The sequence below is a fragment of the Physeter macrocephalus genome, chromosome 14 (genome assembly GCF_002837175.3).
Source record: "Physeter macrocephalus isolate SW-GA chromosome 14, ASM283717v5, whole genome shotgun sequence".
Classification (NCBI taxonomy): Eukaryota; Metazoa; Chordata; class Mammalia; order Artiodactyla; family Physeteridae; genus Physeter; species Physeter macrocephalus.
In genome coordinates, this window is record NC_041227.1 from 116,802,710 (window position 1) to 116,829,123 (window position 26,414).

Here is a 26,414-nt window from a genome sequence, read left to right on the forward strand (position 1 = left end):
CCTGGTCCGGCCTCTTCACTGTTGGGCACCCAGGAGCTGGCCAGGGGCCTGGCACCTAGTACGCCTTCAGTGAAGGCTCTCGTGGGCGAAGGTGTGAATGAAGTGCTCTGGCCGCTGCCCGGGGGCCTGGCATGCTGGTGCCATGCCCAGCTGGCTCAACGTTCTCCCTCCTCAATCCCTTCCCCACAGCCCTGGCTGCCACCCACCTGCATGTCCCTCACCCTCCTGGGACTGTAATAATCGCCGTGCTCCATGCCCAGCAGCGCCTGACACAGGTTGAACCTCTGCAGCTCGAGCAGGGCAGAGCAGCGGTCATCAGGCACGTCCTCCTTGGCCATGCAGTACACCGTGGTCAGCACGGCCACCTTGGCCGCGTTCGCTTCCACCTTGACACCCCTGAAGCTGGCGGTGGTTGCCAGGCCCGGACAGGTCCCTCCACCCTCAGCCTGGCCCTCAAAAGTGGGCCGGCCCCGGTTGACGGCCAGAGCCTGGCGGTGGGCCCCCGAGGTCACGTGGCGCAGCAGGGCATGGCGCTGGAAGTTGTCGGTGCCCACGGCGAAGGCGTTCTCCGCTTTGCCGTGCTTGTTCCGCACCAGGGCCTGGCGGCACTCGAGGCAAAACATCAGCTTCCGCTCGTAGTCAAAGTCCAGCCAGGTGAACTCCTCTTTCCAGTGCTCGTTGAAGTAACGCTTGCACTTCTTATTGGAGTTGGAAGCCTCTCCGGCTGGTTTCTTCCCCGGGGGCACCATTCCTGCTCGAGGGGCGGGGCGCCTCCAACCCCCACCCGAATGCTCTTGCCCCTGCCAGCCTGCCCCGCACACCGAAGCACCTCCTTTGACAAGGGGAGTCGGTGGGGAGGCAGGAGGGGGGCAGCCCGCCAGGCTAATGGGGACCATCCATCTAACTTAGCCCGGAAAGTTTATTTCCACTCCGCTGGTGGGAGACTGGAGGTGAAAGAGACAAGGGAGAGGTGTTAGGCGTCCACTGGGGGTTCACACTGCCCACAGAGGACTCCCCGGGCGAGGGGTGGACTGGACCCAATGGGGAAGGGCTACTGGGAGTGGGCCATAAAGCGTTATCCAAAGTGGGCAGAGGTATGGGGGCTCCAGCCCCCTCTAAGGGTCTCCTTCTATCCAGGACAAGGCATCGATTGCTTTGACTGCTGAAGCAGGTCAGAACTCAGAGCTGGAAAGACTAGCACCATCAATGCAACCACATTTTATAATCCCGAGACAGACAGTGGTTCTCAGGGCTCAAGAATAACTCGAGGCTGAATCCTGGCTCCTCGCCCAAAGGATAACTGGTGCCATCGGGCCAGTCATTTGTGTCATCAGAAGGAAGTTAGCACGAAGCTGAGCTCCCAGAGCCACAGGACTGAGGAATGGGATTTGTTCTCTCTGGAGCTCCCTTCCCTAAACACACGCATGGACACACTCACACACACACCAGTTGTGTGGTTCTGGGAAGGGTAGCCCAGAAGCGGGGGCTGGGTTCCAGACTAAAGGCAGCCAGCTGGTTGCCTCTACCTCCCTCACTCCACCACCACCCCAGGTGCAAGGCAAGGAGTTCAGGACCCCACGGCCACGTTCAGTTGATGGCCAAGACCTGCCACCTCTGCTTCCTCATTATCTCTCACACCTGCCCCTCCTCTCCATGTTTACTGAAAACAACAGCAGTAAGGTAACTACCATTTACCGAGTGCGAACTGACTCAGGCCCTGTGCTAAGGACTGCGGTGACTCCATCAGGAGACCAAGATTACTCTTGGTCTGAGGATGGTATCATCCTCACTTTGGACAGGAGGAAACTGAAGCTCGGGAGCTTTAAGTGACTTGCCCAAAGTTTGCCAAGCAGTAAGTGGCTGAGGTGGAATTAGAACCCAAGTCTCCCTGACTCCACAGGCCATGCTGAGACCCTGGCCTGCACCGGCTCACCTGGATTACGCAGCGGCTTCCGCCTCTGCCTTTGTTCCCCCACGTTCATACCTCACGTAACAGCCAGACAGCAAGGCCACACACAGATCCCACTGTGTCACCGCCCTGCTTCCGCCTCTTTGGTGGTGTCCCATTGCCTAAGTCTACATACCTCACCGTGAGCCAGCGAGACCCCCTCCCAGCCTCTGGACACCTCCAGAGCCCCCCCACTCCTGTCTGCTCAGCCAGCTCCAAAGGCTTACCATGCCCCACACACATTACTGTTATTTTTGCTCCTGCCTCCATCCCCTGGGCCTGGAACTCCCTATCCTTCCTCTTTCCCTGGCTATTTCCCATTCATTCCTGGAGAGCAGCTCAGGCATCCCCTCTGCCACCCTAATTCCCCCCAACCTGGGCTGGTGCCTGTCCTCTATTCTCCCATAATTCCCCGTGTATGAGTCTTTGTAACACAATATGGTGAACGCAGGGATGCTCTACATATCTCCGTACTTGGTTCCTGGAAGGTCAAGATCACATTTGTTCATTTTTGTACCTCTGAGTGCCTGTACAGGACTGGGCACGCAGATGGCTCTCAGCAAAAGCTGGTTGTTTAAAAGAACGAAAGGATTATTTTGGCTATATGAATCAACTTCCTGTTTTTTTTTTTTTTTAAGATTTCTTTTGATGTGGACTATTTTCAAAGTCTTCACTGAACTTGTTACAGTATTGCTTCTGTTTTGGTTTTTTGGCTGGGAGGCATGCGGGATCCCAGCTCCCCTGACCAGGGATCGAACCTGCACCCCCGGAATTGGAAGGCGAAGTCCCAACCACTGGACCGCCAGGGAAGTCCCAACAACTTCCTGTTTCTGAGGCTGTTGGTTTAGCTGATTCTAAACTCTGAGAAAGCAGTCACTGTCTTGCCCACCTGATATTATACCCAGCACCCTGTGTGGATGGAACCTGGCACTTAGTAGGTAGGTAGAGTAAGGGCAGATGAGTAGAATTCCACGGGCAGCCCATTCAGTAAGAGGAGAAGCACTCCATGTTGCCAGAAGTGGGTGAACCTTGCTGGTCCTCTTCCCCTGGACCCTGAGTGGCAGTTGGTACTGCTCATCACACCCTCCTGAAACACACTTTTCTCTTGCCTTCCAGGACACCACATCCCCTGGTTTTCCTTGCTCCCGTCAGCCACTCCTCTGATGTCATCTCATCCTCTTCTTCCCTATCTCAAACTGTCCAAAGAGTTCAGAACCATCTCTACAGGACACTCCTCTGGGCACCACACCTTTCCATCCAACTGCCTTCCTGGCTTTTCTAAACAGATCTCTCCTGCATCTGATCCTACAAAATATGCTCCTCTCCCAGGCTGCGCAGCTCAGGAAAATGGCCCTTTCTCCCACCCAGCTGCTCTGGCCGGAAAACTGCCCATCCAGCCCCCACTCTCTTCCGTATCAGGACCTGGTCTGTCCACAGGTCCTGTTGATTCCACCTCTACGATCTACCTCTAACTCATCCCTTCTCCCCATGCCACTGCCACCATCCTTGTCCACGCCACCATGATCTCTTGCTTGGACTATGGCAGTTGCTTCCCGATGGCACTCTGGGTCTCCACTCTTACCCCTCTCTGGGGTCAGAGACTCTCAGTAGCCAGAGGGGGCTTTTTAAAACATACAGCTTAAAATCCCTCCATGACTGCCCATTGCTCTGAGGCCAGCGCCAGAATCCCTTTCAAGATCTACCAAATGCCCAGGCACTGCTGACCTCTCTGGGAGCCACTTGTGCCTCCCTCCCCTTCCAGCTACGCTGGCCTTCTCTCAGTTCCTCCAGAGTGCCAGAGTCCCAGCCCCAGAACCTTTGCACATGCTGCGCCTTCTTCCAGAATGTTCCCACCCTCCCTCCCAACACTTTGCCTAGTCCACTTTCCCTCTGGTCTTAGCATAATGACCTCTTCAGGGGAGGCTTCTCTAATTATCCTTCCCCAGCAAGTCCCCTTATTTTCTGTCACTACCCCCCCGTTTGTTCCCTCCAGCGCACTCCCCAAAGTTTACAGATCTGCTTATTTCTGTGTAGTTCTATTGCCTGCACTCTTGCTGTCCGCCCCCCTCCCCCGGAAAATTCCCTGAGGGGCAGGTAAGGTAATTTACTTGTTCCTCTCTGGACTCCAGAGAAGGGAACCACGGCTGGCCCCCAGCAGGGGCTCCACAAAATTTGAGGAGTAAATGAGTCAGGAAGCACAAGCTCTCAGGCAGAGAGAGCAATGGAGTGGGCCCCTGGGCACCTTTTGGGTGGCTAAAACAGCTGCCTTTGACATCCTTTCCTCCTAAGGTCCCGTGATTTTGTGACTTTGTCCAGCCCACCACCCAAAGGGTCTTAGAATGGAGAGGAGGTGCAAAGTCAAGGTGACACCCTTCTGGGTTTTTGAGACAAGAACAAAAGAGTAGGGAGGGAGGAGGCCCGGGAAGATGGAGATTCTGAAACTGTACTGTCCAATAGGGTAGCCACCAGCCACATGTGGCTGTTTAAAATTAACCAGAATTTTAATTTTTTTTTTCATGGCCGCACCACGTGGCTTGCAGGGATCTTAGTTCCCCGACCAGGGATCGAACCCATGCCCTCGGCAGTGGAAGCGCAGAGTCCTAACCACTGGACTGCCTTGGTATTCCCCAGAATTTTAAATTTTAAAAAATTCAGTTCCTCAGCCGCACGAGCCACACTTCAAGTTCTCAATAACCATGTATTGTGGCTATTGTACTAGATGGCCCAGATAAAGAACATATACATCATCCCAGAAAGTTCTATTCAACAGCGCTGCTCTAAAAGACCAGGCAAAAAAGCCATTGGCATTCTCCTACCTCAACCTGAGGGAACCGGGCTGGGTGGGGCGGGATGTAAGACGTGACTTTTGAGGGGCCCCTGGGGCGATGTGTGTTGGCCGGTGGTCCCCACTCCACCCCTGCACGTAAGCCTCAGTGTCTATATGGCCCCAGGATGGGGGTCCCCAGTCCCCTCCCCAGGCTTCTTTGGGTCTCCTACTTTCGGGACCCCACCAAGAGGAGTCCACGCTCCCGGCAGAGCAGGGGCAGGAGCCCCCTCCCCTGGCAGCCCGGTGAGGTAGGGGCTTCCCTGCACACACCTGGCCCATCCTCCCGGGGCCTGGATGCGGAGGGCTGGGGAACTTCCTCTGGGGGGCGCGTGGTGCAGGAGCTCTCCGATGGGTGCCGCCCGCTCCGTGCCGCCTCTCCCGCAGGACCCCCAGCCCCCGTGGCCGCCCCCTGCCTGGAGGTTCCTGGAGGGGGCGCCCCGGGGCGCCCCGCCCGGCCCCCTCCCCTCCCTGGCCCCCGCACGCACGCACTCACGGAGTCTCGGGAGCCACCATCTTGCGCGGTGGACGCTCTGGCCGCGGTCTCCTTGGGCTCCACTGAGCGACAGCAGCCACTAGCGGTAACCGGGGCGAAGAGGCGCCAGCGGCGGCGCGGGCCGGGGTCGCGGGCAGGGCGGCGGCGCCCCCGGGGCTCGGCCGGCCGCTCCCACCTGCCGCCGCTCTGGCCCGGCGCACCCTTAGCCCGGTGTCGCTCTCACCCTCCCCACCGCGTGCGCTGCAGCAGGAGCAACTCAGGTTAGACCGCAGGAAGGATGCTCCCCGCCAGCGGGAGGGACAGTGGTCATTCATTCACCACAGGTATCCGTGGGTTCCTAGAGGAGCTCACAGGTGAGAGCTGACTGGTGAGAGCCAAACAGGCGGAGCGCTAGGGAGGCTACACTCTGGCAAGTGCCCCGAGCGAGAGTGATGAACAAAATGCTTTGGGATCACAGAGGAGCAGGCGGTCAGCTGAAGGTCATCAGCCTGGAGAGGCAATTAGGTTTCACAAAAGGGTCAGTGAGATTTTACCAGGCAAAGGGCATTTCAGCAGTGGGAATGGCAGAGCCATCGGGAACCATCGTGAAGTTCAAAGTCGAGTGCAGATTCTCAAAGCTCAAGGTAGAACAGAGGTATGGAAGCTCTACAGTGAATGCTGGGGATTTTGACCTTCCAGCCTTGTGGGGAATCTCAGGAGGTGGGTGAGCTAGAAAATCATGTGGGATCTTTGTTCCCCGACCAGGGATTGAACCCGGGCCCTCTGCAGTGAGAGCGCAGAGTCTTAACTGCTGGACCACCAGGGAATTCCCGGGAAATCAGTGTTTTAATCTAATGAGTTATTTGTAACAGGGATGACAGAAATGGGGTGGGTGAGAGGAGTGACCTCTTCCTAGAACCCTCAGACGCCCAGGAGACCCTCACCCCGTGTGGGTTTCCCTGCCGGAGGAATGTGGGTGGTACCCCACCCTCCTAGACCTGGAGGCCTGCAGTGGAGCTCCAGTAACGACATCAAACTCTGAGGCCTTGGCAGCCCAGCACTTAGCCTCAGTTTCCTCACCTGTGAAGTGGGAATTACAGCCGGGTAAGGAGGAAGGGGCAGCACAGGAATGGGTCTGAGGACCAAATGAGGTGCTGGGTGTAGAGGCCGTTTGCACAGGGGGTGCAGGGCACTTGGTGACCCAGTCTCCCCTTCCGGTCAGCACAAAGTCACCCGGAAATGCCTTCCAGCCCCCGCACAACTGGGTACACTCTTCTCCCACTCAAGGCCTAAGGCACACGTTGAGGTCAGGGCCTCTCCAGTGGTTGCTGGGAGCTCCCCGCAGCCCCCTTCACACAGCGCTGCTCTGAGCCGCCCACCACCTGCCTCTGACATTCACTGTGAGCCCCGGCCCCCAGGGCCGCTGGGATGGCGCACGAGTCATGGCACATGCGCACACACGTGTGGCCACTTGGCTTGTGGGTACACTCAGATGAAGGGAGACACTGCAGCCCCCACCCCTGTCCCAGGATGGCACCACACAGCCTGATGGGTCTAGAATTCTGCACTCCCAAAACGGTCACGTGTGTGTTGGGGGGGGTCTTCTCGGGTAGCATCTTGCAACAGAACAGCCACCCTAGCTAAGTGCCTCAGAGCAGTCCCTCGCCACCCCTGGCCAGGGGTCCATAGCCGGGACCCAGGGCTCATTGGATGGCTGCCTCAAGAGGGTGGGTTGTTACTCTGATCAAACAGGAATAAACCAGACTAAGTGACGGAGAAAAGGCCACCCCCAGGGGTCCAACAGAGACTAGGGCAGGGGTGCAGAGCAGGTGTCTCATGAAATAACATCACCCTGCCTACCATCCAAGGGAGAGAATCCGGGGAAACTACGTCCTGCTGTTTTGCCATCACCGGGAAAGATACACACGAAAGAGCACAGGGCCACACACCCTGAGGTCCACAGGCATCCACACAGATAGTGACAGGGACAGACACCAAGGCACACACTCACACACATCTCCCCATGGTGAGACCGTCTATGCACACTGATGTGTGTACATACGGGGGTGGTACCCACGCAGAGACAGACAGATACCCCTGCTGGCCAAGGGGCGGGCACAGAGGCCACGCATGAGCATGCATGAACACACAGACAGGCAAGAGCAACAAAGACACACTCAGATCATATATACCCAGAGGGACAGACACACGAGGACACGCAGACCCCTACAGATGCACATACAGACAATACAGAACAACAGGCATGCAGTGGGCACACAACATCACAAAGAGAGGTGCACGTACACAAAGATCCATATACAGAAACACACACACCCCTTACAAAATTAACAAAATTAAATGCATCTGACATACACACAAGCTCATGGAGCCAAACCCAGAGTCCCCCTCCCACCCCCGCCTAGTCATAGGGGCAGATGGTAGGGTCCTCCCCAAGGCAGGCATGCACGCGTGCACGCGCGCTGACACACACACACACACACACACACACACACCCTCAAATAGTAAAGTTGCCGTTTCTATCACAAATAAAACCAAAACTCTGTGAAGAAAGGGAGTCCAGGAGGGAGAGGGAGCCAAAGGCAGGGAATGAGAGGTTGAACCAAGACCCCAGCTTGCTCACTCCCTGCTAGGATTAGGATTCCTCCCCACATCCTCCAGCGCACCCAACCCACCCTGGGCTGGCCAGCACCGGAGGCGTTGATGTTCCAGACTCCCGCCCTCCCTGCACCTGAGGAAGACCCCCAAGCCCAGTCACAAGGGGAACTCTGCTCCCAGCCCCAGGGCCTCCAGCCCTTGCCCTTGTGGAAGGGGAATCCCCCAAATCCTTAAAGGGTAATGGCTGTTTCCCTCAAAAAGGACCAGGCAACCCCTGTGTGGGGAGGTGAGCCAGGAGACCACGAACAAAGCCCGGGGAGGCATTGATGTTGACCCCAGCGCTGTGGCTGGACCTCAGCGGGGGCCTGGCTCTCTCCTTCTCTGCTGCATTAACAACTGCCTCTAACCCCCCGCTCCTGCTCCTCCAGGCAGCCCCTTAGAGGCAGTTGAAGGTATGGTTTGATACAAGGAACCTTTGTAGCAGGCTCCTCGGATGACGCACACCTGCCCCAAAGTGCAGCAGCCTCGTTCCTGCAGGCTGGACCTCCAGATTCCAGACCATTCCTGCCACCCCTGCCCCACCTTTGCTCCCGCCAGAGTGGGGGCCCCCCCTGCCCATCCTTGAACTTGGGAAAAGGTACCAAGAGTCAGCTGGCTACTGGAGCCTCTGAACAGACGACTCTGTGGGGGCCGACAACAGGAGGAAAAGGAGAGGGCAGGGGAGAGGGCAGAGGCCCACCCTCGGCTTGAAGCCCCCACCCCAACCCCCCAGCTCAGGCGTCCTCAGCACTCACCCAAGAGCATTCTCTGCCTTTGGAGGAACCGCTGAGCGCAGAGTGAGGAGCAAATGAAACCCAGCCAGAGAGTGACAGGGGGAAGGGGTGGGGGAGTGGAGGGACAGGAGGGGAGGGTGCGAGGGAGGGGCTCCGGCTTCTGCTGGGAAGCCACGGTTACCGGGTCCTGTCTCCCCTCGCCAGGAAGGCGCTGCCTGTTCCCTGGTTTCCCCATCCCAACCACCGGTGGAAAGGACAGGGCACTTCTTCCCCGAAGGTATGGGGACAGGGGGAGGGTGTCAGGGGGCCTAGTGCCTCTTATACTGAAGCGAAGAGTTGACCCTGACCACAGAGGCCTCCAGGACAGGAGGTGCTTCCAGCCCCTTCTCTGCCTGCCAGAAAATTCTTCTTCTGAACTTTGAAGCCCTGCCTCAGGGCTTGCTGCCGCAGGGGGCCCATTCTCCTATCTAGCCTTACTTATCCTCTGCCCCCATCCCCTTTTATTTACCTCCCTTTGCTGCAGGGGAAACCGAGGCTCAGAGAGGGGGAAGGGAGCGCAGGTGGCTTGCCGTTCAGTACCTAGACTGCCGGACCTGCTACCTGGGCAATGCCAGGAAGCGGGGAAGGGGTGTTCATCTGATCACCTAGAACTTCTGACGCCCCTCATCTGCCCACACCCTTCCCTCCCACCCATCTTTTTTCTCTTCTGATTGGGCTCCTTCCTCCCCCTCCTCTTCCTGAAACCTGCGGGCTCCTAACTCACCTGAGCACCTGGTGCCGGGAGGGGGGTGGAATGCGGGAGAGGAGACAGCCAAGCCACAGCTGGATCCAGTCTCGCATTCCAAGCCCCCCCACCCCCTCAGCATCCTGTCTCCACCAGACAATAACCCGTAATCTCTGGAGCAGCCAGTTCTCAAGCTGCAAAGAAGGTCTGGGGAGGGGGTGGCGGCCGCAGCCCCTGGAAACAGGTTTGTTAGGAAGAGGCTCTGTGGGGGGAAGGACTTGCTGGTGTGGGGAGAGGAAGGAAACTCAAGCCCAGAGCTAATTAACCCACCCAGAGACACAGACGGAACCTTTGTCTTCTGCGGGGGGCAGGGATCTGAGCTAAGCCCCCTAATTTCCACCCAGACAGCCTTGCCTTTCCTGGTGGCCCCTGGGGGGAGGTGCTGATGGTCAGGTTCACATCTGTGAGGGGGTGCCGTCCAGGGAGAGTGAGGGCACCGCCATCACCTGCCACTTAAGGAGAACCGCAGGAGGCACTGGTTAGACCCCAAGAACTTCTTAGTGGCCTTGGGGCAGCCAAGGCGAAACAGGCATCCAGAGGCCTCGGGATGGGTTGGGATGGGCACTGAGGAGGAACTGGAAACCCAGGGAGATACTGAAGCCATGGGGGGACAGGCTGGAGGGCTTCCGGGGCCTCCTGATGGGACTGAAATTAATCCATCTGCGGGGAGTGGAGGGTGAGGAGCTCATCAAGCCAGTGAATCAGGTGTGACCCAAGCTCAAGGTCTTTGATCTCTGGGGCGCAGAAGGCAGCCAGAGGCTTCTGCAGTCAAAGACTAGGAGAGGAGATGGAGGGACTGATTAGAACGGGATCTAGGAGAGGTCTGAGGGTGCAGAGGGCAGGGGACAGCTTCCATCTGCCACTCTGATGCCTTCCCGTCCTCAAAGGCACAGGGGTGTCTGGTACAGCTGCAGCCGTCTTTGCCCCGAAATCCAATATAGTCTGACTCCATCTCCGCTTTCTTGTCCTCCTCAGTGTCTACCCCGTGCTCCCCATCCAAGTCCCCTCTGGCCATTTCGGTAAGCCAGAGCTTAAGTCATTTTTGAAATCTCCTTCTTTCCCTTCTGGTGTCATGTTGCAATGGTGGGGAACAGGGGATGCGCCCTAAATTGGGCAGCTGGGTCAGTCCTGCCAAGAGACAGGGGGAGGAAACAGCTGGATTTAGAAGGCTCCCCTCCCTGTCCCTAACCAGCCTAAGCAGAGTGGGAGACGGCTGGCATCTCCCCATTTTTCAGTTGAGGACACCAAGGCATGGGTTCTGAGCACTTGAATTGCCCGTCCTGGGAGCTGGTCTTCCTGTGCTGGGCCATCCCTCCTCCCCAGTTCCTGAAACATTAAGGCTCTATCTCTCCTAATGTATGCTGCTCTCCTCAGCAGTAAGGTGGGGAGGGCACGTGAGAGACAGGATTTAGAGTCAGAGATGCTGGGATCTGAACCTGGCTGTGGCCTTAGGCCTGTTGCTTACACTCTCTGAGTTCTAGTATCTCAGTTTCTAAAGTGAGGGCCGAATGCCAGTCATCTACGCCCACCCAGGGATGGCTGGGTGAGGAGGGAATGCTGTGCTGCTGTGGAAGTGCTTTGCAAACAGTTCATCTCCTAAGCACATGCTCATTGGCCCTGGGGGTAGGTCGTAGCTCTTTCCCCAAGGTCCAGGTCCAGCTGTCCATCCCCCAAGCCCGGTGCTGGCCCAACATCCACACTAGAGGTTGGAGGTAGGAGGGTTGAGCCAGCAAACCTTTCTCTCTGCAGATGTTCAAGAACTACCTAAAATTGTTTAGGGGTGCGTGTGTGTGTTTGTGTGTGTGCGCGTGCGTGCGGGTGTGCGTGTGTATGTGTGCGTGGGTGTGCGTGGGTGTGCGTGTGGGTGTGAGGTGGTCAGTAGGGTCATTGAGTTCAGTCACATTGAGGCGGAGGTTCCTGGTGCCCACACCTCCCATGGGGGGCAGGTAGGGTGAAAGATGGCTTATTCCTGAAGGATGAAAGGGTCTGCTGTGTGGGAGACAGATCGGGAGGAGGGCAGGTGGGGGAATGACCTGGAGGAGGGGCTGGGGAAGGGTGCGGTTCCTGCTGTTTCCCCATCCTGTGCTGTTTCCCCTTCCTAGGTGTTCCAGGCTGACTCATGCTGGGCAGCTGGGTGAGGCTGAGTAAGGAAGCCTCTGACGCAGGCATTGGTGAGGAAGCTGAGAGAGGGGAGAGCCGCCCCCCATATCTCCCTCCCACAGACGGCCTCAGGGACAGGATCCTCCAGACAGGATCCCACCTCACTGCCTGTGACGGCCTGTCACCGTGCAAGGCGCCAGCCCCCCAGACCCCTAATCAGAGTGACAGCTCCAGGAGGCCTCCCAGAAAGGGAGCCTCGAAGGGGCATGACTGGGCCGTCACCCCCACCCCTTCAGCGCCCTCCCAGGGAACGGGCGGCCCTCCTGGCTGCCACAGGACTGAGATCTCAGGTGTCCAGGAACAAAGCCGTGGGTTAAGGGCTCCTCACACTTTGCCTCAAGCCTCCTGAAAGTAGACGTGACTCTCCGCATTTCCGGAGGGTGCCCCAGTCAGCCGTGCCCTCAGGGCTCTCTGCTCTGGTCCAGCCTCCTCGAGAGGACTTCCGCACCCCCTCACCCCTGGGGGAGGTTGCTAGCATTGGGCTGCCTCTCCCACCCCCAACTCCCAGAGGGCCAAGGAGACAGGAGAGTCCATGGAGGGGGGTGGTTTGCTGGGGGGTCATGACCTGAAGTAGATTCAAAGATAACCAGGCCAAAGGACTTCCCTGGCAGTCCAGTGGTTAAGACTCCGTGCTTCCAATGCAGGGGGCACGGGTTTGATCCCTGGTCAGGGAACTATGATCCCACATGCCGCTTGGTGTGGCCAAAAAAAAAAAAAAAAGATAACCAGGCCAATGGAACACAGGTTCTCCGCTGGAGCCCCGGGATTCCAGGGTTCCCAGAAATCTGAGGATGCAACATCCTGGCTCTAGTCACAGCCACACCCCCCGGGCCCCCATGCTCCCACAGCGCCACTCCCTCCTCTTAGCATGGTGGTGGGGAAGGTCTGGCCCCGTGGCTGTCTCTCCCTCCAGACCCCGAATGCCCAGCACTGCTCAGTACAGAATCCCGGCATCCTGCACGGGGCCAGCGCAGGGCTGGAAGGCTGGCGATGCAGGACAGGTGACTGGAGGGCCAATGACTTACGAGGTGTTGTTTAACAATCTCGGGGGGGAGTACCAGGCATCGTGTCTCCTGGTGACCCCCCAAACCTACCCTGTACTCGGGGGATAAGGGCTGTGAGAAAAGGGAAGCCAAGTGAAGGGGGACCCCATCCCTCTGGGCAGCCTGTCTGTGGCCACCAGTGTCTGGTGCTGTGGTCCTTTTTCTCACACCCCACCTGCTCTCTCCACACTGGGATGGTGGGTGGGGGAGAGAAGGAAGGACCACTGCCCGGAAGGAAGGCCTGAAAAGCCAGAGTTAGAGGGGAGCAGGGGTGGGACCAAGTCCTCTGGTCACAGGAATGGCCTTCCCCACCCACCCTTGCCTCCCTCTCAGCGCCCCTTTCTGATAACGGAACTGTCCATCACAGCATCCCCTAAGCCAGAGTCATCCTTGACACCTCCCTTCCCCTTGGCCCTATATCCTGTCAGTCACCAAGTCCTGCAGAAAAGACCCCGGAATCTGGTTCCACCATGCTACCCCCTTCCTTCTCATGTACCCCCAAGACTTACCCTTCCCCCTCACCAGAGACCTCTAAAAACACTGACTCCTGCTCAAAACACTTCAGTGATGCCTGTCACCTTCAGGACAAAGGCCAGAAGCCCATCCTGGCTTTGAGGACTTTACAGGCAGCCCCTGCTCACCTCCTGCCACGCCAGCCACTTGCCCAGCCCAGCACTGCCTGCTGTTCCTGCCAAGCCATGGCCTCAGGCCTGGGTGCATTTGCTCTAGTTCAGGGGTCCCCAGCCCCCGGGCCACAGACTGGTATTGGTCCGTGGCCTGTTAGGAACCAGGCCGCACAGCAGGAGGTGAGCGGTGGGCTAGTGAACGAAGCTTCATCTGTATTTACAGCCACTCCCCATTGCTCGCATTACCACCTGAGCTCCGCCTCCTGTCAGATCAGCGGCAGTGGCATTAGATTCTCAAAGGATCGCGAAGCCTACTGTGAAGTGCGCGTGCGAGGGATCTAGGCTGTGGGCTCCTTATGAGAATCTAATGCCTGATGATCTGAGGTGGAGCTGAGGCGGTGATGCCAGCGCTGGGGAGCGCCTGCAAATGCAGACTCTCATTAGCAGAGAGGTTTGACCGCACAGAGACCACAATAAATCAATTGCCTGCAGACTCATATCAAAACCCTATCAGTGGGCTTCCCTAGTGGCGCAGCGGTTAAGAATCCGCCTGTTAATGCAAGGCACACAGGTTCGAACCCCGGCCTAGGAAGATCCCACATGCCGCGGAGCAACTAAGCCCGTGCACCACAACTACTGAACCTGAGCTCTAGAGCCCGCGAGCCACAACTACTGAGCCCACGTGCCACAACTACTGAAGCCCGCACGCCTAGAGCCTGTGCTCCGCGACAAGAGAAGCCATGACAATGAGAAGCCCGCGCACCACAACGAACAGTAGCCCCTGCTCGCTGCAACTAGAGAAAGCCCGCACACAGCAACAAAGACCCAACACAGCCAAAAAAAAAAACCCTATCAGTGAGTGGCAAGTGAAAACAAGCTCAGGGATCCCACTGATTCTGCATTATGGTGAGTTGTAGAATTATTTTATTATATATCGCAATGTAATAATAATAGAAATAAAGTGCACAATAAATGTAATGCACTTGAATTATTCCAAAACCATTCCCCCAGCTCCCCAGTCCATGGAAAAATTGTCTTCCACGAAACCGGTCCCTGGTGCCAAAAGGCTGGGGACCACTGCTCTAGCTGCTCTAGCTGTCTCCCTGCCTGGGAGACAAGATCCACCAAGATCCACCTTCAGTGTCACTTCTCTGAAGCGTTCCCTGACTTCTGTCAATTCACCTCTCCCTCCCACTTCTCAAAGGAGCCCATCCCCACATCTATGAAGCCTGCTGTTATCTTGGACAAACTTGTCTGCATGTAGTTATCTAGACAGTTCTTTCCTGACAGGCAGCTCTGTTGCCTTTTAAAAACACAAATTCCCAGACAAATGCTGTATGTTCTCACTTACATGCAGAATCTAAAAAAGCTGAACTCATAGACATAGAGAGTAGAATGGTGGTTGCCAGGGGCTGGTGGTGGGGGTAATGGGGAGATGTCGGTCAAAGGGTACAAAGTCCCAGCTGTAAGATAAATACGATCTAGGGATCTAATGCACAGCATGGGGGCTATAATTAGCAGTACTGCCTTATACGCTTGAAAGTTGTTAAGAAAGTAAATCTTAACTGTTATCTGTACACTTACACTCAGAATTATGTGAGGGGATGGAGGTGTTGACTAGCCTTACTGTGGTAAGCATTTCGCAATATATACATGTATCAAATCATCACACTGTACCCCTTAAATTTACATTTGTTATATGTCAGTAATATCTCAATAAAGAAAAGATACAAAAAAAAGAAAAAATACAGGGCTTCCCTGGTGGCGCAGTGGTTGGGAGTCCGCCTGCCGATGCAGGGGACACGGGTTCGTGCCACGGTCCGGGAGGATCCCACGTGCCGCGGAGCGGCTGGGCCCGTGGGCCATGGCCGCTGAGCCTGCGCGTCCGGAGCCTGTGCTCAGAAAAAATACAACAAGGTCCTACTGTACAGCACAGGGAAATATACTCAATATTCAATATTTTGTAACAACCTAAAAGGGAAAAGAATCTGAAAAAGAACATATATATATCTGAATCACTGTGCTGTACCCCTGAAACTAACACAACGTTGTAAATCAACTCTACTTCGATAGAAAAAAATAAATATAAAAATATGAATACCCCCAATCAGCAGCTTGCACACAGTAAGCTGTCTGTAAGTATTTGATGAATTAATGAATGACTTTTGAACACACTCACACACACACACTCCAGAAACATCCATACAGTTGAATATGCTCTTATTCAGAGTCACATCCTGGGGTCCAGCCCCAGGTGCTCAGGTGGGGAAGATGGTACCAGCCATTAGAGCATTCCCTGCTTTGCTTATGCAGTGACCTCTGCCTGCGAGGTCCCTTCTCCTCTCAACCCTGTTCTGAAGCTCACTGCAGGCCCCCTCCTTCGGGAGGCCTTTCGTGGTACACCCAGGTAGAATCACCCTTTCTCCTTTGTACCCCTGGGGGCATGTCCCATGTAGCACTCACAACACTCATCTGCTTATTTCGTGTCTGTCTCAGCCTAAAAGACAGTTTCAGTCTTGGGGACCGCGGGGGGAGGAGTAAGACTGGAACGTCTCCAGGCCCCAGCACAGTGTGGGGAACACAGAGGGCATCCCATAAACACTCACCCAAACAACAGGCAGCCCTCAAGAGGTCAGAGTGTAGCCCTCTGGCAAAGCTACCAACCTGGGCTGCAGGGTATGCGTGCAGGGCATGCTTCTGGTGGCCGCCCCCAAGAACCAGGCAGAAGTTCCAGCCCTTCCTGCCTCTCACGCTGGGCCTGGTTCATAACCTGTTTCCCCTGCCGGCCAGCAGCCTGCTTGCTCCTGGTCTCTCCCATGACTCCCATGTGCTGACGTTTATAGGACCCCGAGAGGCGTTTTATATAGATCAGCTTGTCTAATCCTCACAGGGCCCGTATGACTTGGGAACTGTTCCTCATCACCCCCATTTTACAGATATACAGATGAGAGGACTGAGGCTCAGGTCACACAACCAGTAAGTGACAGAGCTGAGATGTGAAACCAGGTGGGGGTCAATGTAGAGCTCGTGCTCTTTTTTTTTTTAATTTTTTAAATTTGGGGCTGCATCGGGTCTTCGTTGCTGCGCGCAGGCTTCCTCTAGTTGTGGGGAGCGGGAGCTACTCTTTGTTGCGGTGCGCGGCCTTCTCATTGCAGTGGCTTCTCGTTGTGGAGCACGGGAGCTACCAACCTGGGCTGCAGGGTATGCGTGCAGGGCATGCTTCTGGTGGCCGCCCCCAAGAACCAGGCAGAAGTTCCAGCCCTTCCTGCCTCTCACGCTGGGCCTGGTTCATAACCTGTTTCCCCTGCCGGCCAGCAGCCTGCTTGCTCCTGGTCTCTCCCATGACTCCCCTGTGCCTGTCAGCTGGAATCATCCTCACGAATCCATTCACCCACTTCGCCCAGAAATCTGCCTTGCAGCCAGCGGCCCTCTTGCAGCCCAACCTCTGCAGAGTCATGCCAGCCAGGGAGAGGCTGAAATCCTGGCCAGGAGTCCACTGGCCAAAGGGAGAGGGGCTTCTGCCCCTCTTCCCCTGACCACCGCTCAGCCCTTAGCCGGAGTGTCGTGCACTTCGCTGACCCTGGCCTTCAGAGACCAGAGCAGGAGCCCGGGACGCCCCGTAGGGGAGGCCCTCCTTATCTGGAAAACTATCTGCCAGGGGGCTCCTGGCTGGAGAAATGCTGCTTAGGGGGCCTGGTCCTAAAAGACCCCACAGGGAGAGCCCCAGACCCAGAGGAGGCCTCAGACCTCAGTCCCTGAGAGACCCCATAGAGGACTGTCCAGATGCAAAAAAACTTGATGGCATCTGGGGAACTTCAGACTCTAAGACCCCACTGAGGGTACCCCAGACCAAAAGACCCCACAGAGAGAGGCCACAGACCCAGAGCCCCTCACAGGGACCCAGAACCAAACCTGTGGGAGCAGCGCCCCTCCACACTGACCTGGCCCCAGGGGCGTCTTTCCCAAGCTGAGCTGCCGCAGGCGCCTCTGGTGGGCCCGCCCCCCACAGTGCACCTGGGCCTGGGCTGCCGAGTTCAGCTGGATGTTGCAGACGTCGCAGAGGGTGTACGACGGCCGTTTTCTTTCCCGCTTGGGCTTAGGTGGTTCTGGAGGCCGAGGGGGACACTCAGCAGCTCCAGATCCAGGGGGCTCCTTCTCACCCGGGGGAGATGGGCTCAGTGGCCGCTTCATACCTGGGCAGATCGGGAGACAAGTAAACAAAGGCGAGTGCAATGAATACACAGAGGGAGCAAGAGGCTTCGGGACCCAGAGATGCCTGTGCCCTGTATCCCAGCTGAAATTCCCCGGCCTTCTGAAAGCCCCAGCCCAAGGATGGCAAAAGGAAGAAGAAGGGGGGCTGTTTTAAACAAAGCAGCAGTAAAATGCGGGGATATCTGGAAGAGTGTCAGAAATGGCCACACACTGGGTGGCCGACACCTGAGGGCTCAGAGCAAAGCGCTCAGAGGGAGAGCGGGGCTCTCAGAAAGCAGGCGGCGGACGTGGAGGGAGAGCCAGCAGAGAGGCTAGTGGAGACACTAGCCTGGCCCAAGGCAGGCCAGGCGCTGACAGTGCTGGGACAGGCAGGCCTGTGGTGCCTGCTGGAGATGCAGGAGCTGCCCGCCAGAGGATGACTGCAGAAACCCAACCACCTCGTGCCCAGTGCCGGTGACATTCACAAACGGTGACAGTGTGCGAAGCCATCCCCACCCCTGACCCACGTGGCTCCCGATGCCCCCTGCTGTTAGGGCAACAGTTGGTGTTTACACACACACACACACACACACACACACACGCACGCACACGCACGCACACGCGCGCACACACACGCACGCAAGCGCTGGGCCCTGCAGAGCATGCGCATCACGCCTCCAGGCCCCTCCCCTTCTCCTTTCCGACTCACTTCTCTGAACCTTTCCCACCGGACTTTTCTGCCTCTAACTGGCTCTATTCTGCCCCATGACCTTCCTCAGACTGAACTGGGTTGATTTTCACTTCCTTCCTGAATCTGTGTGCATGCTTCCTGCCTCTGCTTCAGACTGGGTATTTCGCGAGGGCAGGCCTGGTGTCCGCCTCACCAGGACAGAGAATTCCTGAGGTCAGGGACTGTGTCTCTCGCTCAGAGTGGGGGAGCCCCAAGGCTAGGGCCTGAGTGAGGAGTGACTGAGCCCATTTCTGTTGTATGGGCTGAATTATGTCCGGTGACCCCCACCCCGCCCCCCTCCCCACAAATTCATATGTTGAAGTCCTAACTCCTAGTATCTCACAGCGTGATTGTATTTGGAGAGAGGGTCTTTAAAGAGGTAATTAAGTTAAGATGAGGTCATTAGGGTGGTCCCTAATCCAATATGGCTGTTGTCCTTATAAGAAGAGGAAATTTGGGGAATTCCCTGGCAGTCCAGTGGTTAGGGCTCCATGCTCTCACTGCCGAGGGCCCGGGTTCGATCCCTGGTTGGGGAATTAAGATCCCACAAGCTGTGTGGCACGGCCGAAAAAAAAAAAAAAGAACGAAAAGGAAATTTGGACACAGACATTTACGGAGAGAAGACCATGGGAAGATACAGGGAGGAGATGGCCATCTGCAAGCAAAAGAGCAAGGCCTTAGAAGAAACCAACTCTGCCTACACCTTGAGCCCAAACTCTATCCTCCAAAATTGGGAGAAAACAAATTTTTGGTATTTAAGCCACTCAGTCTGTGGTTCTTTGTTACGGCAGCCTAAGCGAACCAATACATCCTCCTAAAAGGCATTTCCTGTGTCTTTAGACTTGTGTGCATTTTGCAGATTAGACCCCGTGAAGTCAAGTGATGCCATGACGTTCCCATAAGGCCACACGTCTAGTAGTGGAGCCCACATGTGAACAAAGAAAATTAATTTCTCAAGTTCACAGCCAAGAACCTTGCCTGCAGTCCCTGGACCCCAGCCCCTGCTCTTAGTAAGCTGCTTGTCACTTTTGCAGGCAATGTTCCCACAAAATGGGCTGTCATGACACGTGTGGGGACTGTGAGTGAATGGAACAGAGGGGCACGGTAATTAAGAGCACGAGCTCTGGGGCTTCCCTGGTGGCGCAGTGGTTAAGAATCCGCCTGCCAATGCAGGGGACACGGGTTCGAGCCCTGGTCCGGGAAGATCCCACATGCTTCAGGGCAACTAAGCCCATAGGCCACAACTACTGAGCCCGCGAGCCACAACTAGCGAGCCCACGCACCACAGCTACTGAAGCCCGCACGCCTAGAGCCCGTGCTCCACAACGAGAAGCCACTGCAATGAGAAGGCCGCGCACCGCAACAAAGAGTAGCTCCCGCTCCCCACAACTAGAGGAAGCCTGCGCGCAGCAACGAAGACCCGATGCAGCCCCAAATTTAAAAAATTAAAAAAAAAAAGAGCACGAGCTCTACATTGACCCCCACCTGGTTTCACATCTCAGCTCTGTCACTTACTGGTTGTGTGACCTGAGCCTCAGTCCTCTCATCTGTATATCTGTAAAATGGGGGTGATGAGGAACAGTTCCCAAGTCATACGGGCCCTGTGAGGATTAGACAAGCTGATCTATATAAAACGCCTCTCGGGGTCCTATAAACGTCAGCACATGGGAGTCATGGGAGAGACCAGGAGCAAGCAGGCTGCTGGCCGGCAGGGGAAACAGGTTATGAACCAGGCCCAGCGTGAGAGGCAGGAAGGGCCGGAACTTGCCTGGTTCCTGGGGGCGGCCACCAGAAGCATGCCCTGCAGACGCCCACCTGGGCAACGGGATCTCTCCCACATAAGGAAAGGCATATGCCCTGTCCCACTCCCACCCTATAGAAGGAAGGTATATGTGTCTCGACCAATCAGTAAAGGAAATTTTCACCTCGGACCATTCTTTTGTTTTCTGGCTATAAAAAGTGATCGATAGCACATGTTTGGGCTCGACTCTCCCAGACTACTAGGAAGTCGGCCCGCTGTTCTGGCAGTGACCCTTCCCTCGAATAAATTCTACCTTCTTTACATTCTGCTTTGTGTCTGGAAATTCTTTTCCAACCCGCGTTCGGACCACGCCAGCATGGAACAGACTTCCTTACAGCCTTCAGAAGGAACTAACCCTGATGGCACTGATTTTAGACGTCCAGCCTCCAGAACTGTGAGACAAGACATTTCTATTGTTGAGGCCACCTGGTTTGTAGTGCTTTGTTATGGCAGCCCTAGAAAACGAATACACCGTGGATCTGACCCTTGCGCCGTCCTAGGTGCCTGGTGACTTGAGGGACCCTGGCACTGTGCCTGGTGGTTTGGCTGGGCTGCAGTATGAGAGAGAGCCTCCAGGTGGCGCAGGGAGCATCTAGCGGGAAGATAAGAGGTGGAACTCAGTACCCCACCCGGCAGGGCGGACCCCACTCCTCCACACTCCTGAGGCAACTAGGTTGCCCCTCCAAGCCATGCCAAACTCCTGGGCACCATGTCTGGGGTCCAGGGGACAGCTCTGCCCACGGAGGGCACACTGGAAAGTCACTCCATCACCTTGTGAGATTCTACATCCTCTCACCTCTAGATGGAGGTCATCACAGCTATTCTCCAGCCTTTACAAACCTTCCCCCACTCTCCCAGCAGGAAAGAGGAGCAGGAAATTGAAAGTACCAGGTACGAGTGTTGGGAGGTGGGTCCAACCAGCCAAGGGGAAGAGGCTTCAGGGGAATGAGATTTTCCTGGCTATGCCCAGAAGAGCTGCCTGCTCCACCAGCAAGGGGACAGGGGTATTTTGAAATCTCAGTGCAACTTACGACAGGCAGGCCCAGGACATGGCCCAAGAGAGCAGACAAATATCTGCCATGGGGCTGATTAAACCCCTGTGATATACAGCCTCTGAGCTCACAGGGCCCTCCTGGATTCCGGGGCTAATTGTGTCCCCCCAGCCAGGCTGCTGGGCCTGCTGCAGCCTGCCCTGCCTAACCCCGGCTTCACAGCTGTCCTCTCGGGAGCTCCACCACTCCAGCTCAGCTAAGGCTCCCAGCAAGAAAATGTGGAGGGGTGGGCAATTTTTAGGGCACACCCAGGTCGGTCTAACCCCTGCTGTGGGCATCAAGAGGCCAGTACACCCCCTGCTGGCCCCTATTCAGAACCAGCATGACTCACCCTCGCTGGACCCACATTTGGATAGGACACACTGTCTTTAACAGAAGAGGAAATCGAGTCCCAGAGCAGCGGAGGGGACTTGCTTCAAAGTACATGGACAGGCAGTATAAGAACTGCTTTTGGAAGCTTCCCTGCTTCCCTCTCTACCACTCAGCTGCCCAGACCACCTCTTCTTTATCATTACACCCCTGTACGGGCCCAGCCGCTCCGCGGCACGTGGGATCCTCCCGGACCGGGGCACGAACCCGCGTCCCCTGCATCGGCAGGCGGGCTCCCAACCACTGCGCCACCAGGGAAGCCCCGGACACACTGTCTTTAACAGAAGAGGAAATCGAGTCCCAGAGCAGCGGAGGGGACTTGCTTCAAAGTACATGGACAGGCAGTATAAGAACTGCTTTTGGAAGCTTCCCTGCTTCCCTCTCTACCACTCAGCTGCCCAGACCACCTCTTCTTTATCATTACACCCCTGTTTACTGAGAGCTTACTGTGTGCCAGGTGCTGTACACACAGGATCTCTTTTAAACTTCACAACCCCATGAGGTGGGCACCATTATTGACCTATTATTCCACTTCATAGAGAACAAGCATGGAGAGGTTTCATGGCCCTGTCCCACCTCTCCTTAAAGCCTGCCAAGTCCTGATCTGAACTGCTGGGTGGGAAAGGGGGCTACAGATACAGAGAAGGGCTTCTGGGGAGGCTCAGGGCTGCCCAGCCCCTACCTGGCAGGCAGGGAGGTGCCACACCCTGGGCAGGGAGAGTGGGGGCCAGAGCCAGAGAGGCTGGGAGGAAGGGGTGTGAAGACAGGGGGAGAATTGAACTTAACTTGGGAAAAGACCAGGTGAAAGCAGAGAAAAAGCATGCGTGTACCCAGGTGTCTGTCTGTCTGTCTGATTTACACAGGAAGCGGGTAAATCTCCCTCTGTTCTCACCTTCCCTGAGAGATGGGCTGAGGCTGCAGCAGAGAGGGAGCCACCCACTTGAAGGCAGGCTCAAAGCAGCACTGGAGAGTTGATGGAGGCCAAGGTTGCTGTCTGCCTGTCTGTCTGTGTGTCCATCCATATGGAGCTAGAGGGGGTCGGAAAGGAGCACTCAGGCAGGCCCCAGGGCCCATTTCCATCCCTTCTTCCTGGGCGACAGTGGACTTCAGGGCCCCAGGTTTCTTTTTTTCTTTTTCTTGTTTTGGCTGCATTGGGTCTTTGTTGCTGCGCTCGGGCTTTCTCTAGCTGCAGCGAGCGGGGGCTACTCTTCGTTGTGGTATGCGGGCTTCTCACCGCGGTGGCCTCTCTTGTTGCCGAGCACGGGCTCTAGGCGTGCGGGCTTCAGTAGTTGTGGGTCGCGGGCCCAAGAGCACAGGCTCAGCAGTTGTGGCGCCCGGGCTCCGTTGCCCCGCGGCATGTGGGATCCTCCCGGACCAGGGCTCCAACCCGTGTCCCCTTGCATTGGCAGGCGGATTCTCAACCACTGCGCCACCAGAGAAGCCCCTCTTTTTTTCTTTTTAATTTATTTGGTTGCGCTGGGTCTTCGTTGCAGCACGCGGGCTCCTTAGTTGTGGCATTCGAACTCTTAGTTGTGGCATGCACGTGGGATCTAGTTCCCTGACCAGGGATTGAACCTGGGCCCCTTGCACCAGGAGCGCGGAGTCTTAACCACTGCACCACCAGGGAAGTCCCAGGGCCCCAGGTTTCAGTGGAGTCCTCGGGCACTGCGTGCGATTCTCTGACTGCACTGTCCAAAGAGGGGTGTTTAGAAAGAACTCTGGAGGCCGTAAGTGCAGAGCGGGGAGTTGTTTCAGCCGCAGCCTGGGGAAGGGTGTCCTCGGGAAAGCGCTGCTTTTGCCAAAGGGTTAACAGGAGAGGAAGGTTCTAGGCCTGTCTCCAGCCTTTGGCAGGGCATGAATGGCTCCCGCACCAAACCCTTAACGCGCCCAACTACACTCCGGTATTTTTCCCCAGGTCTGTCAATATCTACCCTCCCGCCTCCCTGAGCCAGGTCCCAGGCCCTGCCTCTGAGAAGGGAGCCTGGCTGGCCGGCCAACCTTGGGCCAGTCCCTGCCCCCTGGGCTTCAGTTCCCCTTCTTTAAAGAGAGAGGGTGGGGCTGGGCTAATCTCTTAGGTCCTTTGCAGGCGGGCAGTGGCAACACAGAGCAGCTGCCTCTAAGGTTGGGGTGGAAGGGGGGAAGCCAAGTTGTATTTGTCTGTTTCAGCCGCCAGAGAAAGGCGGGGTGGGGATAGAGAAAGAACCGCCCCATGGCGAGTGTCCATTGCCTTCTGGGCACTGTATAGGCAGCACCTCCGGTAACCCTCATAACAACCCTGTGAGGCTTTACAAATGAGGAAACTGAGGCTCACGGTCGAAAAGAGAGGCAGGTGAAAAGGGTCAGTTCTGTACCATCCTCTGACGCAGGCGCAGGGGGTGCACACCGGGGTGGCCCCCATCCCCGTCACTCACAGGGTCACGAGTAGGAGTGTGGGATCGTGCCTGGAAGAAGAGAGGCCTCATCCGTCCTCGTCCTAATGGAGTGTGAGTCCTTCCTGGGCCTGGCTGCCCCCTCAGTGTCCCCAAGGAGCCACCACTGAGCATTTTGGTCTCTCTTTCCTGCCACTTCTACTCTCCCAAGGCTGACACTTTGCAGGGTGAGGAAGGGCAATAACTCACTTCAGTTGTGTGGCCACCATAGAGCGGCACCCACCATGGGATGGCCCAGAGAGCTGGGGTCTCTCAAGTCTCACACCCAAGACTCCCCAAAGGAGTCAGAGACCCCCACCTAGAGGAGTGGGATGGCCCGAGTGGGGGCGGCCACGGCAACCCCCAACCCACACGTCCCTGCTTTGCCAGAACAGGAGGCCCTGGGGCTGGGCAACAGCTGGTCCAGGTGTCAGATGCGGTGGGGTGGGGATCTGTTGGGCAAACCAAGACAGCCATGTCTGTCTTCCCACCCGAAGTGATGACACAGGAAGCCGGTCACCTCTCCCTGGGGACTGCTGGGTGCTGGGTATTTCAAGGGTGAGCTGGATAAGAGGTGCTGAAAGTCAACACTCCAGCTCCAAGGATGGGAGAGAGGGGGCATGGGAGGTGACGGAGAGCGACGGTCCAGAGATGAGGTCACCGTCCCCCCCGACCCTCTCCTCCCCGAATCTGCCCTCACCCCCTATTGGCTGGGAGTCCCACAGGGCCTTCTTCCCTCCTGACACCCCCGGAGATCAGGGCTGCCTCTCCTGGACACTGAGACTCCCCTGAAAGACCCTCAGGTCACCCTCAGGAAGGAAGTCCTTCTTGCGATCTAAGCTGCACCCCTCCTTGCAGGGTCCACAGTGGCAACACAGAACAGCTGCCTCTAAGGTGGGGGTGGGGGAGGGGGTATGAGCCTCAGCAGCCCCCGTTCTAGCCTCTGCTGCCAGGCAAGGCCTAGGAACCTTACTTGCTGCGCAGGAGACCCTTCTCACCGCCTGCCCAGGACGCTGGCACAGCTCAGCCTCTCTCAGCCACCGCCTGCTCGCCCAGCACAACTCCCCATAAGCCTGAACAGGGGCTCCCCCGATCCGTGATCCGCATCGTGATTGTCCCACGATGGGGAGCACTTCCCTATCAGCTCTTCCAAGTTGGGGTTGAGCGCATGCGTCCTGAGAGCCAGAGGAAGGACGGTCGAGACGTCCTAGGACTGTTTGAGAGTTGTGGGTGGGAGATGGAATCCTGCATCCCCCATGCACCACGAGGGCCCACCTCTGCCCCTGACCCTGACAGAAGAGGAAGCGTTCTGCTTGAAGGGGGAGGGGCGGGCAGGAAGGCCTCCAAAGACGGTGAATGACGGGGATGGGACCCGGGGGTGGAGAGCATACTCTTTGCACCCCTGTCCCCAAAGACAGCAGATCTCCCATCCCCCACCCCTTCCATTCTATCCTATCCCAGGGGCTGATAAGGGGGGGGGGGCTGATTTTTGGAGTCTCTAAACAACTTAGACGAGGAAGGTACGTTATTTGGTCGAGCCCCCGGTCTGCAGAGAATGGTCCCCTCCTTAGGATGAGAGTCGCACCGTCTCTGCCCCGTGGCCCCCAGCCTCCCTTCCCCTACCTCCTGGGAGCTGGAAGTCCTCCTGGCCATCACCCTTGTCCCCGCTCCCAACCTCTGTTTCCAGTTAAGTCGTGATTCTTGTCTCCCACCTTCCCCCAACACAAGGCGGGGCAGGGTCCTCGCCGCTGCCACCAGCCCTACAGAGACACCAAAACCGCCACCCCGCGCGCGGGCCCCCTCGGGCGCTCAGCCCCAGCGGCGCGTCGGTCCCGGATGGGGAGCCAGGAGTGCGGTCCCACGGCCCGCGCCCGCGCCTACCTGAAGGGCGCTCCCTACCGGAGCGGGGCCGCAACCGGCCGCCCGCGGCCACCCGGGGAGGTCTGGATTCTCGGCTCCCAGAGGTGCGCGGCGGGTGAGTCCCGGGCCCCCGCGTCCCGGGGCAGCCGCAGAGTCTCCAGAGCCCGCCCCCGGGCGGCCCGCGGGAAGCAGGTGCCAGGAGCCCCGCCGCCCCGAACGGAGGGCAGGCGAGCAGGCTGGGACAGGGGCTGCTCCCCTCGATGGGGCTCCCCAGGAAGGAGAGGAGGGGAGACTCAGGGGCCCTCCTGGTGGCAAGGCTGGGCCCACGGGTGAGCACCCTCCCTACCCCTGGCTGGTCAGTCCTGAGTGCTCCTCGCCTTCCGAGGGGTCCCAGAGCTTAGGGGCGGGGACCCCAAAGTGGCCACCTCCCAGTGGCCTGCTGTGACCTTCCCTACCCCTTTGTAAACCAGCCCCTCTTCTCGGGGGAAGTTCAGGGAGAAGGAGGAAGCTGACATTCATGGAGCAGCTCCTGGGTGCCAGGAAGGATGGCATTCAATCCTCATAACAACTCAGCCCAGATTGGTTTGATTCCCATTTTACACACCAGGAGATGAAAGATTGGGGATGTTAAGTAACTGGCCCAAAGTCACTCAGGAAGTGAGCACCGAAAGGGAGACTCCAGGTTGCCCCGAGGTCAGAGCACCAAATCAGGCCAGTGCGCCTGCTGGGGAAATATCACCAGTGTGTGCGGCTG

The 26,414-nt window shown here is 57.1% G+C and overlaps 1 protein-coding gene across 13 annotated transcripts in view; it reads right to left on the reverse strand.

Moving 5' to 3' along the window:
* LOC102994624 (uncharacterized protein C17orf113) overlaps positions 1 to 17,440 on the reverse strand; it is a 31,099-nt gene extending 13,659 nt beyond the window's left edge. For 5 of the 13 annotated variants that reach the window (XM_055089919.1, XM_055089917.1, XM_055089920.1 and 2 more), the window contains exon 1: positions 17,191 to 17,440. In XM_055089919.1, the coding sequence (XP_054945894.1) occupies positions 17,191 to 17,440 (250 nt within the window). Of the gene's footprint in view, positions 1 to 206; positions 945 to 5,260; positions 5,308 to 17,190 lie in introns of those variants that run through there. The other 8 variants (XM_028498332.2, XM_028498333.2, XM_028498334.2 and 5 more) reach the window with 4 other exon arrangements.
* Between the last annotated feature and the right edge of the window lie 8,974 nt (positions 17,441 to 26,414).